This window comes from Juglans regia, chromosome 3 (genome assembly GCF_001411555.2).
Source record: "Juglans regia cultivar Chandler chromosome 3, Walnut 2.0, whole genome shotgun sequence".
Classification (NCBI taxonomy): Eukaryota; Viridiplantae; Streptophyta; class Magnoliopsida; order Fagales; family Juglandaceae; genus Juglans; species Juglans regia.
Window position 1 is genome coordinate 21,137,005 of NC_049903.1, and position 14,225 is coordinate 21,151,229.

The 14,225-nt window shown below is 35.6% G+C and overlaps 1 protein-coding gene and 1 long non-coding RNA gene across 2 annotated transcripts; both read left to right on the plus strand.

Annotated features, from left to right (window-relative positions):
* Positions 1–5,019: 5,019 nt before the first annotated feature.
* LOC108985210 (probable leucine-rich repeat receptor-like protein kinase At1g35710) lies at positions 5,020–8,569 on the plus strand. The gene is made up of 2 exons (XM_018957414.2): positions 5,020–7,153; positions 7,976–8,569. The coding sequence occupies exons 1-2, from the start codon at positions 5,020–5,022 to the stop codon at positions 8,371–8,373; spliced, it is 2,532 nt and encodes an 843-aa protein (XP_018812959.2). The 3' UTR covers positions 8,374–8,569.
* A 3,452-nt stretch (positions 8,570–12,021) lies between these two features.
* LOC118347949 lies at positions 12,022–13,872 on the plus strand. Its single transcript, XR_004801156.1, has 3 exons — positions 12,022–12,947; positions 13,189–13,362; positions 13,834–13,872. It is a non-coding gene; the product is annotated as an uncharacterized LOC118347949 (long non-coding RNA).
* The last annotated feature ends 353 nt before the right edge of the window (positions 13,873–14,225 follow it).

Here is a 14,225-nt window from a genome sequence, read left to right on the forward strand (position 1 = left end):
AAATAATAACTAAAGATTAAGAAAAATTCTATATTCAGTCGACTCATTTAAGCGTCGCGTAAACGGCTATTGATGTGGCAAAATGAAAACGAACCGTTTCACTCCACCAAGCTTCCCTCAAATTTTTTTTTTTCATTTCATTCCCTCCCTCTGCGTTCCCTCTCTTTCTCAGTCCTTCCCTCTCTGCATTTCCTCTTCGCCTCAAGAACTCCCACTCTCGATCCTTCCACGAAGCGCATCCTGTCGAAGACCACGAGTCCATCCTCTGGAAGCACCGAAGAAACCTCGACGGCACGTCCCTCCCCTTGAACTCACCGCCCTCCCTCCCTCTGCCGACTGATGGAAGTCTGAGCCCACAAATCGCTGCTCTGAGACCACAAATCGCCGCCTTCGTCTTCAGCCATAGCGTTACGTCGTCTTCCTCAGTTTTCCTATCTCAAACCCTACATAGCCCGCCCTAGTTCCGTTCATTCCGAAACCAGTTAGCCCTAACCCTAGCCTCCTAGGGTATCGTATTTTGAAGATGCGTGCTCTGGTAAGACTTCTTGGTGCACTGGAATTCCCGTTACTTCGTATAAATTCAGCAAGGGTTCTAAGAAATTTGTGCTCGTACAGTTGTGCAAATTGCTTCAACCACTTAAAGGGGGTAACAGCCGCAGCACCTACAGTAAGTGTTTTCTACAATAACCATAGTTCAACAACATTTTCTTCTCCCCTAATGTTTATGTTTTGTCAGGAGGGGCACCATAATACAAGCTTTCATATACAATTTTCAATACTGTAAGCATGATACATACCTTCACTACACATTAAATGATTTCCCTTTCCTATTGCAGGTGCTTCGGGCAATCATGTTAGACGAGAATAAATTACAGGAAGTCATGCTAGGACTAGCAGCACATGCTTTTGAATTCATGACTTCTCAAGAGTCGAGCATCATGTTTGAGAGAGAAGGAACTGAGGCTGAATTGGGTGATAAATTAGTCCACATTCTGAAGTAGCACCACTATCCACCAATTAAAATTTCAAGAATAAGGAGGTTTACCATAGAGTTGGTGATATGGATGATGAGAGATAATGTAACAAATGTTCGTATTTTCAAGAATTTGGGGATGGAGAAGGTGTTGGAGGCTCTCTTGCAGACCAAAGCAGAGCTTGAAAGCTTTAATATTTTCTCCGATACTATTGGAATTAATCGGCACAGCACAACAATTCACTCACTCGTTGAAACTGCTTTGAAGTTGTTGGAGGGGTAAAAATTCTTTGTAGTGGACATGGATACTCAAATTCGCAGATTAATTTATTTTGTAGACATGCATACATGAAAGTTGCAGAAGGTTCTTTTTATCTATGTAAGGAGGGTGCGATGTAATTATCTTAAAGTTATGCCAATTAACACAATTCATAAGTCTTTTACCAGCTGAAACTCTTGTTGCCCCCTGTTGCAATATAATTGGCATCTTCTTTTCCACAATATCAATGGACCTTCAAATGAATTTGGATTTAAACTAGCCAAAATGGCATTGGAGTTTCCTTTTTTTTTTTATGCAGACTTGAACCGGCCTAAACTTTTACTTATTCCTTCTAGTGTGGAGGAACCAATCAAAGATAACAGAAAATCCAGGGCACTAGAGGATAAATACAACATCTACACATGGACAGCAAAATGCCAACCTCATGCAGCTAATATGAGTTTTTTTGTCACTCGTTCCTTTTCCTAACAAATCGAAGAACAACTTGGAATAATTTGCACTGCCAAGAAATTTCTGACCTAATACCTAATCTATTTTCCATTTACTACAACTCAGCTCTATCACGTTGCATGCATCTCCAAGAAGTGGCAAGCTCATTCTATATTCACCAAAAGTACCAATAATTTTTAGATTACCCACCCTTGCATGAACTGTTCTACTACATTCTATTAAAATAATTATTTACCCTGTTAAACCAACAATTGGCAATATGTAAGAATTTCCACAATCTCAGACTTTGAACTAGTAAATAAGCCATAAAGGGAAAACACAATGTTACTTGAGAAATATAAGAGTTTTCAAACCTAACAGTAGAACTTAGACAATCCAGATAAGATCGTTAGATATCTTCCAACCATTAATTTGACATCACTTGCATAGCTTGCTTGCCATATTGCCATGTCAAAAGCTCACTAAAAAAAGAGTTGCTGAGACAAAAGGAGCTATATCGATCCAGTGCAATGTAAAGGAGGTAGAAGACTTCCTCTTACCCAAATATACATTATCTTTCAAGAGCATAAACATGATTTCCACACATGCATATTACTGCATTAGCTAACGATTTTTTTAAAAAGAAAAGGACGGTACATATAATAGCTTATGAATCTTCTTAAACTCAAAGACTCAATATTGGTACCAAGAAAGGCTTGTCAAGCTGGCTCACAGTATGAGTAAAGTATTAATTCACACCATCCGTTAGTTTAAAATACCTTCCTCCCAAGTGCTTCCTCTGTCCCCTATAAGGCAAGACAAAGCAGAACCTCAAATACATGACAATTAGTCCCCGGGAAATTAGTAAAAGTTCAGCAGCCTTGCAAAATTGTTCATCTAACTGAACACATCGACGCTTACTCACAACATATTCATTCATTCATAAGAAACACAAGTAGAAAATCTAAATTCAGAGAGCATCATGAGCGTTAAAACACAACAAAATCATACCACGCACGGATCTCCATTTCTACTAGTTCAAGTAGTTCTGGATCATTTACTTATTGTATGCACTTAATTGAGAAAGCATGTCAATGATCATTGGCACCCCAACCTGAGCCACAAAAACAAAGGGAACCATTACACACCTGACGACCAAGCAGAATATGTTCCTTGGCTTTGTCGCATGCTCACATCTGTAGCATGTACCAGCAAAATGCCTTCTATTTACGATAGAAATTTGGGTCCTCCCTAACACTTCAGCATAGACTTTGGACCCACTTTTTTTTTTTTAAGTTTTTCTTATGCAAACTTAACGTTGAATTGAAAGTGAAAAATAAATGATAGTTCGAGTAAAACATGCAAATCGCCGTCAGTTTCTAGTAGCATTCAGAGAAAATCGCCGAAGAAAGTTTCTGGCTGAAGAGAAGCACAAATCACCAAATCAGAGGAAGAAGACGAGAAGCGGAGAAGCAAAGCGGAATCCGAAATGCACTGCCCTCTGTTTTTTTTTTTTTTTAATTTTTAAGCTTTTAATTTTTATTTTGTAACAGCTGCCACATCAGCCGACTGCACTGCGACTGCAGCTGGCGACTGTACATAGCGGAACTGAAAGATTAAACCTCGACCTCGACCTCAGCAATTTATGACGTGGAAATTTTGATTCCCTGCCTCCAGACCAAACAATACGTCGAGCAATAATTTTTCTAAATGAGTTTTGGTTCTTGTCCAATCATTTCAACTAATTAAAATCTTATTATTATATATATGTCAGTGGTGTGAAACATTTCTTCTTCATTACAAGGACTCTAAAATAATAAAACAACAAAGAAAAATGTAAAGAATTAACGCAAATATCACTCGTCAAACAGACAATTCCGAAACTCAAAACTCTTTATTTTGTTCCCTTTTACATATATAATCAAATTTTGAAGAACGCATGCACTTAACTAACCATTAATTATTATCACCATTAAACCAAGCACAGAAAGAGATATTTATATCCCAAATAATTGGTTTTTTAGGTTTTTTTTTCTTATTAAAAAGTCACAAAAGAGATATTAATTATTATAATTTTTATTTCATTTGTTCGGTCTCGTTTGTTTTCGATCACAACTTCTGTCAATTATTTCATTTCAACTAATTATTATAATTTTATTAAATTTTTATATAAAACAAAATAAATAAATCAATTTTTCAATTTTTTAAATAAAAATAATATTAAAAAAATATATTATAATAATATATTATTTAATTTTTAATTTTAATTCATCTCATTTTATCGATAAAAACAAATGAGTATAGTTCCTGCAACTTTTTGTAGATATCAACTAAATATTTTTCTCTAAAATTAAAATATATCAATTAAAATTAAAAGGTTAGAAGAGAGTTTCATATTTTTTGGAGAAATTGATTAGGTTTTTCAAAATTTGTAATAAGCAAATGAACCTTGTAATTTTCTTTTATTTACTTTCTTAACACTACTACTCCTTTTAATATATCTCACTGTCTATTTTATCAGCGAAATGCGTGCTTAATTGCTTAGACAAAAAAAAAAAAAAAAAATATTGAGGAAAAGGCTGACAGCATTATTCAAGAAAAAGCAAAAGGAAGTATCACTACCACCTGTTCTTAACCTTTTTCTCATCCGTCCCAAACGTGGAGTTGGGTGAGAAAAGTCTCCACATCCATCAAAGTGATCTTTGATAATAATATTAGTACAATTTACTCAATTTAATTGGAGTTAAATTTGATTAATTGAAGTTATAAAATTACAAGTCTTCCTGACAATAAAGTGTTTCAAAACTAATTTAGATCAGTGCATGTACTCATTCATTATCCATCCTATACCGTCATCCAAGGGGCCATATAAAAAAACATTGAAAATCCCCTAATTTATAGTTTGAGAAAATAAAAATTATTCAATTATTGCGCCAAGATTCAACTATTAGTATTATTTAATCACATCATCATGTACGTCGTTAAGATGCAATAATACACTTTAAATTCAGTATTAGTACTGTGTTGAAACTATATATATATATAAGATCAATTCACCAAATTAAATAGCCGGACCTATATATAATTAATACATGAATATTAGTCAATGAGTCGTCGCATGCATGTAGGACAAGTCTTGAGGGTCGATTTCAAGGAATAAATGTATTGGCTTTCAAAAGGAAATTTCAATTCAGGCTAGGATGAATATTCATTTCATGGAAATTTCCAACTTGATTCGTTCAATTATTTCACAGGCCAGCCTAGCTTGAGATCATCTTTTCTTATATATTAAAGTCTAGCCTAGTACTAATCCATCATTACTTACTCATAAATTAAAATGGCAACAACCTCCCTTTCTATTTCCATACCGATACTAGCGATATGGGCTATCTGGATCTTATTATGCGGAAAGTGTTTGGATAATGCACTTCAGCAGCTTGTTGTTGCTGCATCTGGGTCATCTCATGCCTTTCAACTTAAACAAGCCAAGGCTTTGCAGGAGACTGGTTGGTGGCCGTCCACTACTCATGCCCAAGCCAGTAGTAATTATTCAAGTGCATGCCACTGGGATGGTATTACTTGCAATGCTGATGGAAGCATCACAACCATCGATAGATTTTATCAAGGTTTGGGAGGTCAGTTAATCAAACTCAACTTCTCTTTCTTCCCAAATCTAGTCAGTCTTGATCTTAGATCGAACTCCCTTACGGGGCGTATCCCACTTGAGATAGGGATCCTAAAGAACTTGGTCTATTTAAGTCTTAGTTTCAACATGCTCGTCGGTCCAATCCCTTCCACTTTGGGCCATTTACCTAATTTGGAAAATTTAGACCTTTGTCAGAACAAAATCAATGGATCTATTCCTCCCGAGATAGGAATGCTGAAAAATCTAACCTCTTTATACCTTTCTTCGAACATGCTCGTCGGTCCAATCCCTTCCACTTTGGGTCATTTGATTAATTTGGAATATTTAAACTTTGGTCAGAATAAAATCAATGGATCCATTCCCCCCGAGATAGGGTTGCTGAAAAATCTAACCTCTTTATACCTTTATTCGAACATGCTCGTCGGTCCAATCCCTTCCACTTTGGGCCATTTGATTAATTTGAAATATTTATACCTTGGTCAGAACAAAATCAATGGATCCATTCCCCCCGAGATAGGGATGCTGAAAAATCTAACCTCTTTATACCTTTATTCGAACATGCTTGTCGGTCCAATCCCTTCCACTCTGGGTCAATTAGCTAATTTGGAATCTTTATACCTTGGTCAGAATCAAATCAATGGATCCATTCCCCCCGAGATAGGGTTGCTGAAAAATCTGACCTTTTTATACCTTTCTTCGAACATGCTCGTCGGTCCAATCCCTTCCACTTTGGGTCATTTGATTAATTTGAAATATTTGGACCTTTCTCGGAATAAAATCAATGTATCCATCCCTCCTGAAATAAAGATGCTTAAAGATTTGAGCTACCTTAACCTTAGCCATAACTTTATTAGTGGAGAAATACCTAGCGCACTTGGGATGATTGTCCCTCTATCGACCTTGGATCTTAGCTACAATAATCTTACGGGCAACATTCCATCTTCTCTCACTGGTATATATACACTTGACTTATCACATAATTCTTTGGAGGGTCAAATTCCAGACTGTTATGCTCGGTATCATACCCCCAACACATCAAATGGCAATAAGGATTTAAGCAGTCAAATCAAGATATTCCCTCCATGCCCAAAAGGTAAAAAATCAGTCATAACCGAAATAAAAACTTTTTTACCCATCACCATTTTCCTCGGATTCCTGTTTATTGGAGGGGGTATTTTCTTGTCCCGTCGCATGTTCAAGAAAAACCAGATTGAGTCTAAGGGATCAAAGAATGGAAACATATTCTCGATATGGAATTATGACGGACATATTGCATATGAAGACATTATTGAAGCAACTGAGGATTTTGATATCAGATATTGCATTGGAACTGGTGGTTATGGTAGCGTTTACAGAGCAGAATTACCAAGCGGAAATGTGGTTGCCTTAAAGAAACTTCATCAGAGAGAGGCTGAGAATCTAGGTTTCTATAGGAGTTTTATAAATGAGGTGAGGGTGTTAACAGAGATAAGACATCGAAATATTGTGAAGCTGCTTGGGTTCTGTGTACATAAAGAATGCAGATTTTTAATTTATGAGTACATGGAAAGGGGAAGCCTATTTTGTGTCCTAAGAAATGTTGATGAAGCTATGGAACTGGATTGGAGCAAGAGGGTAAACATCATCAAAGGCACAGCACACGCCTTATCATACATGCATCATGAATGCATCCCAACAATTGTTCATAGAGATATATCATCCAACAACATTTTGCTGAACTCTGAATTTCAAGGTTTTATATCTGACTTTGGAACTGCTAAACTCCTTGATCCTGACTCCTCCAATCAAACATTGGTTGCTGGCACTTATGGTTACATTGCCCCAGGTAAATTGTTAATTGATTATTTGGACTCCAACAATGTCATTTAAATTATTTAATTAAGAATATTGAATACAATTATTCCATTAGTCAGTATCTAAACAGTTTTAAATATTATTTTTCTTTACTTTTTTTTTTTTTTATCAAATTTACAATTTATGAATCTTTATCACCAATTAAACTTGAAAGATATTAAGTTGATAAAACTAAAAAGACATCTAATAAAATCTAAAATCCCAATAATCTTAAATTATAAATTTAATTAGATATATGTGTTCTTCATTTAATTATATGTTTATTATAATCGCATATATTATTTAATAATAATACATTTGGAGAGTGCATAATGAAACTATGTAGGAATAGTTTTCAATTAGCAATAATATAATAATATAGTAGCTTCCTATAGTCAAAATTTCATGATTTAGAATAATACTAGTCCTAGATCCGAATAATGTGCGAGCAGGCTGAATAATCCAAGATATCAATTTCTAAATATTTTATTTAAGATATTTCAAATAAATTATTATTTTTTACAAATTTATAAAAAAATTTAGATTCAATTATATCCTCTAAGCAAAAAAAAAAAAAATGAAGCTAGAACCCATTTTAGTGAACTTTGTTTATTTTTTAGAATATTATATAATGAAGTTGTCACGTCTTTATTTAAACGATTTGTATTTTGAAAACTAAAGATTATTATTAATAACTTGATCAAATATTATTCTTCATTCAATAATTTACTGTTACTAATTATCAAATTAATTAGATGTATTACTCTTCATTGACTATATTTAGTTGTTCTCATCGTTTTTTCTTTCTCTATAGAGTTTGCCTATACGATGACAGTTACTGAAAAATGTGATGTATATAGCTTCGGTGTGGTGGCAGTAGAAGTATTAATGGGAAGACATCCAGGAGAACTCTTGTCCTCATTATCATCATCATCATCATCATCATCATCTCAAAATATGATGCTAAATGAAATATTAGACCAACGCCTGCCACCTCCAAATCGTCTAGTTGCACAGGACATTTTGCTTGTTGCTACAGTAGCATTTGCATGCCTTCACACTCAGCCAAAGTCTCGGCCTACAATGAAATGTGTGTCACAAGAATTTCTCTCTCGCAAGAAGCCGTATGTCATACCCCTGTCTACGATTTCACTCTTGCAACTGAAGAAACAAGCAGCATACGTGGCTGGATCAGGATTTGCTTATTGTTAGGGTGTTTTGTGTAATGTCAAGGTGTTGTTTACATTTCTCGGTCTTTTTTTAAGAAAAATATTATTTGTAAGCATTCCAGATCACTCCATAAACCTGAAGTACTCACTGTTCAAATAGAAACAGAATGGGTTGTTGTGTTTGTATGAGTTAAGTGTGCAAATAGAAAGTAGAAGTGAATTAAGTAAAATCTGATAGAGAATTTCAGCAAATTCGTCATTTCTTCTTCACGAGCAACAAGCTTGCAGAATATCTTTGATATCAGGATCACCCCCAGCTTCTTTGTCCTACTCAAAAAGAAATAAACAAATTTTACATCTATTTAGAGTAGTATCTAGCATAAGAGCTCAGAACTTTAAAGTCTTGAGTGGAGTCTTTCGATACTCCTCCCCGATCTTAATTGTATAAGAAAATATATGTAGATAAGGTTACAAAAAGTATAAAAATATACATGTTAATTTGTCTGTGTTTTAGGAAAAAAAGGAAACTATTGATCAATAAGAAATATATAACAATGGTCATATTGATGATTAATCGTGTTCTGGGCATGAGGACAAAAGAGAGGGGACACGCTATGATGAGGAACTTAATTACCTTGTGAATGAATAAGATGTTAGTTTTGCCAGGACCTGCAACTATAATTCCACCTTGCTGCCGAAGAAACAACAAACTTCCATTTGTTAGTTTTAAAAATAGGAAAAAAAATTCACTAAGAAAAAAGTATTTTCTACCCTTGCAGCAGACAACTCATATTTGACAAGCTTAGCCAAAATAGATAAAGATCATTAAACCAACTGTCTTATTGAATGCAGGCCTTATAATCTGTACATTTCTATACTTTTGTTTTCAATTTACGCATTAGTGTAGAGTCGACTGTTGCCAGATTTCTTTGGTGGCTTCCTTGAGATCTTGTTTAAGCCACCAAGGAGATTTAGTTGTGATGGATCTAGGTTCTGTTGATAATACCGTTAAGTCAAGTCAGGATGCAAGTTTTGTTGATAGTTGCTAGGAGTTCAAGAAAAGTACATAACTGGATACTTTGATCTCATCATAAAAAAATTTGACATAGTAGTTGCAACAAGATGTTTTGCATACCACCCACCTCTTGTCACGGTGTCTGTTTCAAATGAAAGCTTCCAGTCTTGCCGATAACCTTCCATATATAACTGTATTATCTTGAGACCTACCTGCAGTGTCACAGAAACAACTAAACTAAGAATTCCTAGATGCAATCACAAAGTGCTAATTTTCACAAAAACCTTATGTAAGCCACAAGTACTAGTAGAGTTACCAAAAAGGGATTTGCATAGACTTTAAGAGTGAATGTAGTTGAAACCCCTGAGACAAAATGTAAAGCCTCATACGAAGTGTGGGTTGGGTTGGCATAAACTTCTGAAACAAACAAAAAGTTTTATTAGCAGGCTGCAAAATTAAGACACATTACCATTTTTTTAGTTGGGAAGTATAGACTCCACAACATAAAATTCAACAGATTTCATTTTCATTCTTTTGCACCCCTGCTTTGATGAGTAGTATAAGGTCTTTCCACAATGCTGGCTGCTTTGCAACAACATGAATGACACGGTCATTGCTGCCATCACCAAACCTTCACCTTCTCATCCTCATCATTATGACATTATTGTTGTTATCGTCATCATCAACTGGCAACGGAAACAATGCTTCTTGAGGTGTTTGGGAATCGTAGAAAGTCTGAAAGTGCGATTGTGTGATAGGCTAGGAAGCAGATGTGTTGAAGTAGGGTTGGTGATCCTGTTGGAGTAGAGATTATAGGTCGAAAGTGTGGTAGACAGGGAAGTCACCATGGATGGATGCTTGAAGGATAAACAGAAACTCCGCCCAAGGACTCTGGTTGGAGTAGAGATTACTGGGCGGCTTCGTGATCGTTGGTCGTAATTGTGGGAAATGGAGTTACACGTGGCAACACTCTGGTTGTCAAAATGCTTCAATATGAGAACTTCACGTGGTTATGCTTTGGCAATTAAAACTGCATGACCCAAATTCAATTTCTTCTTTCTCCCCTCCCCCTCCATTGGCGGCCATTCCCTCGTGTCGAAGCCCTACTCCATTTCATTATTTGAGGAGAAGCTTTTATCACCGGCCATTATATCCGATGCCAATGCTCCTTTCGCCACTCCTATCCCTCCAGAAGCTTGACGATAATCTAATCCGCCGCAATGGTCTCATGGATAGAAATGTCCAGTGGGTATTACCGGGCTCCCCGGGTTGGGAATGGGAACCATCGCCAGCCGCCTCTCTAACATTCTTGGCGTACCCCGCGTCGCTAACGACAATCTCGTCTCATCCGGCCCCCTCTCTCAACTGGTTTTTCTGTCTAGTCCCTGATCTGTTCGTTGGAGCTCATATTACTTTGGATTCTTATTATTTTTCATGCGGGCTAGCTTTAGAAGTTTGCTACTTTTCTCCATTTTTTATCTGTTTTTTTCTGTTCTGAAATCTCTCAATCTTGTTTACTATTTAGCGAAATGGTTTTTAGCTGGTGGGACGCTAAAAAAAAATCTATATCCGTTAATGTTTCAATATTATTAGTTCATAATTAAGTTACGTCTGTCATGCTCGTATAATCCCGCTAATGTATCATTTGTTGATATATTTGGGAGTTCTTGCCAATTAATATCCATGACTCTGCTAGAATATTCCTTGAAGTAGATCGAGTTTTAAGTCAAAATTACGAGTTCCTCATCATATATGTGTCTATTCGATATTTGTGATAATTTAATTGTTTGATTTGTGACAAGTAGCTAAGAATCACTCTATTTGAACTATGAGCTGTCGGGCTTGCCATGAATTATTAGTGTTGTTTATGTTTTACTGTTTTTGTGTTAATTAGACTCTGTTTGTTTGGTTCTAAATTAGTTATTTTTGTAAAACTGTTTTTCTCGTTTTCTGGGTTTTGAGAGGTGAGCAAAAAGTTCAAGCTTTGTTTAAAAGATTGGTTTCAAACTCAAAAAATTTTGAAAACCAACTCAAAAATTTTGAAAACCAACTTATGCCATTGCACGCCGTCTATCCACAACCAAAATCTCCCAATATTAGCCATAGAATTAGGGACGAAGGAGAACATATACAGATATACACACTATACCCCTAATGTCCCGGTGCCCCTTTTTTTTCTCTCTTCACTACAGTGTAACTTTGACTATAAAGAAATAATAAAAAAAATTGATAAGCTGTAAATTACCCAAAAAAAAAAACGTCCACAGGAAAATTTTGACCATAATAGCTACCCAAATTTTCTATAAAGAGAGAAGTTTTCTTTTTCCTCCCCATTGCAGATAGATGAAACCTTTCACTGGTATATGAAGTAGGGGTTTTGTATTTCTTCCTTTCTCTTTTATAGTGACTCTGAACTGTTTTATTTTTATATAGTATCAAAAATCAATTGATTCTTCTTTGAATTTTCAAGGAAAACTTAAAAAGGTTATTATTTAAGGGTAATGATAGACTTACTACCCATTTATTACTCCTTTTATTTTATTTTATTTTTTATTTTTATTTAATGATTAAAGAAGTGACTATTATTGAAGTTGTATATTTTTTTAATTTTTTCTTAATGATTAGAGATGTTAAAAAAATACTTAAAAGAAAATAATAATAAAATAAAAATAAAAATACTTATCGTAAGCTGAATCATGATCTATTCTTGATGGTTTTCCTCTAACAATAAATCAAGCTGTGAGCAATTTCCTTGTGGTCAAGAGAGATTGTTATGCCTTACAATCTATTAAATATTAAGTTTTCTTCACTGAAGTGAAAAGGAATGGATTTTTTAAACTGGGAAGATTATGACCCTGATCATCTTCTTGTATTTCAATCGAAAGAGAAGAAAAAGGTGTTGTGGTAGTATGGGACAACAGAATTTTGCTTGCTACTACGAAGCCTAGATGTTCTCTATTTTTGCTGCAACTCATCTAATACCAATCAAGGAACATCCCCATGTCAAAGATACCCTTCCAAAACCCAAGGGTTAGTAGGCCTGGGTTTCAATTTTTTTTTCCTTCTAACAATGTTTATTTCCCAATTTGTCTAGATAATAGTACTCTTAATCTAATTTTCCCAATCGTTAAATACACCAGTCACCAAGGACTACTTTTGTTCTCTTTGATTCTCTTTTGGGCAGATAATATCTTTCTCTAATGTTTTTCTCCAACCCAAATTAGGTGACCAACCAGTATTACATTAATGTCACTTTCTCTCTCTGTCTAGTAGTAAGAAAATATCATATTCTCTCTAGTACTCATGCCCTTTATGATATGTGCTCAGATTTGGCTTGATTGTTTGTGTTCTCAGGAAATATTGGAACAGGCTATTGGCATTGACTTGGTTGTCAATCTAAAGCTCCAGGAAGATGTATTGCCTAAGAAATGTCCTCAAAGAAGAATTTGCAGTGAGTTTGGGAAATTTCAATATGGCCTCCACTAACATCAAGGGTGGAAATTGGAATCCTGGTATTAGCTGGCTCCACTTATTCCCCAGCCACATTGTATGTTGAATCTCATTCTTGGTCAGATGATACTGAAGCCGTAGTAAAAGAACAGGTAGATATTGTTTGATTCTTTTTCTTTGTTCTTTATTGAGGCGGCATTTGCAAGACATTTGTCAATGCAAAGAGTTCTGTCTAATCTTGTCCCTTTCATGAGGTTGGTGTGTGTGTCATTCAAATGGTTTTGATGAATGTAAATTGCATCTCTATATTGTTTTCAATGCCACCTTTTGAATTTGGTACATATCGTTTTAATCTAATTATAAGGTGCCCTGACAATCCTATTATTCTAGCAGAGTCAGCTGTGGAGGACTTTTATCGTAGTCAAGGAAAATTATAGGAGTTTCACCTGCCAAGAGAGTTCCCAGAATCCTGGCCAAAATTGCTGGAAGCTCTCGATCTTAATGACAATGAAGAGAAGCAGTCTGCTGCACCACTGCAACATAAGCTATTTTACTGTACCTTTGAAGGTATGCCATTCTTTGCATGTGTAATGAGAAAGTTAGCCAAGGTTAAGGGGAGGGTTTGGGTGTAGAACATCATTCAGCTTTATGATCGTTACAGTTTTTCTTTTTTCCCCCAATGAGGACTTTTGATTAATGATTTAATCAAGCTGCACTTTGAAGTGCTTGAATGATGTTCTGTAGTAACCAATTTGCATAATCTTTGCTGTTATTGGTTTCAAATAATAATAAATTTCATGACTTTTTGTATAGGAGGTTTCAAATAGCTGATTTAAATAGGACAATTTTCTGAAACAGATGCCCCATTTGCCATAGTTTTCTCTTGGGCTTTTTGATATTTCTTCCAAGCCAATCATCTAAGAAGTGAAGAATGAGTTTCCAGTATGTATTAGTCATGTTGTGTAGGTTTTAAGAACTCCTGTGGTTGGATGATTTGATTCTGGCTAATTGGATATCAAATCAGTGCTTCCTTTGCAGCTGACCGAGCTGGTTGACTCGAGTATTGCCAAGCTGCAGTAAGTTAACACAGCTGCACACATATATATCATTTCTTGACTGCTGCAAAAAAAGTTCTTTCACAAGGGTCTCCATGTCCTAGTCTGCTCAAGCACCTAATGGGTTGAATGAAAATTCTTGGCTTTGTCTGAGGGTTATCCATGGGTGACAAGAGGGTTGTTGAGTTGGTTCACCGCTAACAGGCCGGCGATTTGCTTTGGTCTTGGGCATGGGTGGGCTGTGGATTCAAAGGCCACATAGGTCAAGTTAGATTTTGTGGGTTTAATTTTTGGGGAGACCACTTTTGTTTCTCTCAAACATCTCGCACAAACTACCAAAGAGTAGACGACACCTACAATATATATGCATGATGG

What these genes read in the sequence shown, in the direction of transcription:
- LOC108985210 (XM_018957414.2), top strand. Translation starts at nt 5,020, where the DNA reads ATGGCAACAACCTCCCTTTCTATTTCCATACCGATACTAGCGATATGG. An exon ending in TTATGGTTACATTGCCCCAG is followed by an intron (nt 7,154 to 7,975) that starts GTAAATTGTTAA and finishes CTTTCTCTATAG; the next exon opens with AGTTTGCCTATACGATGACA.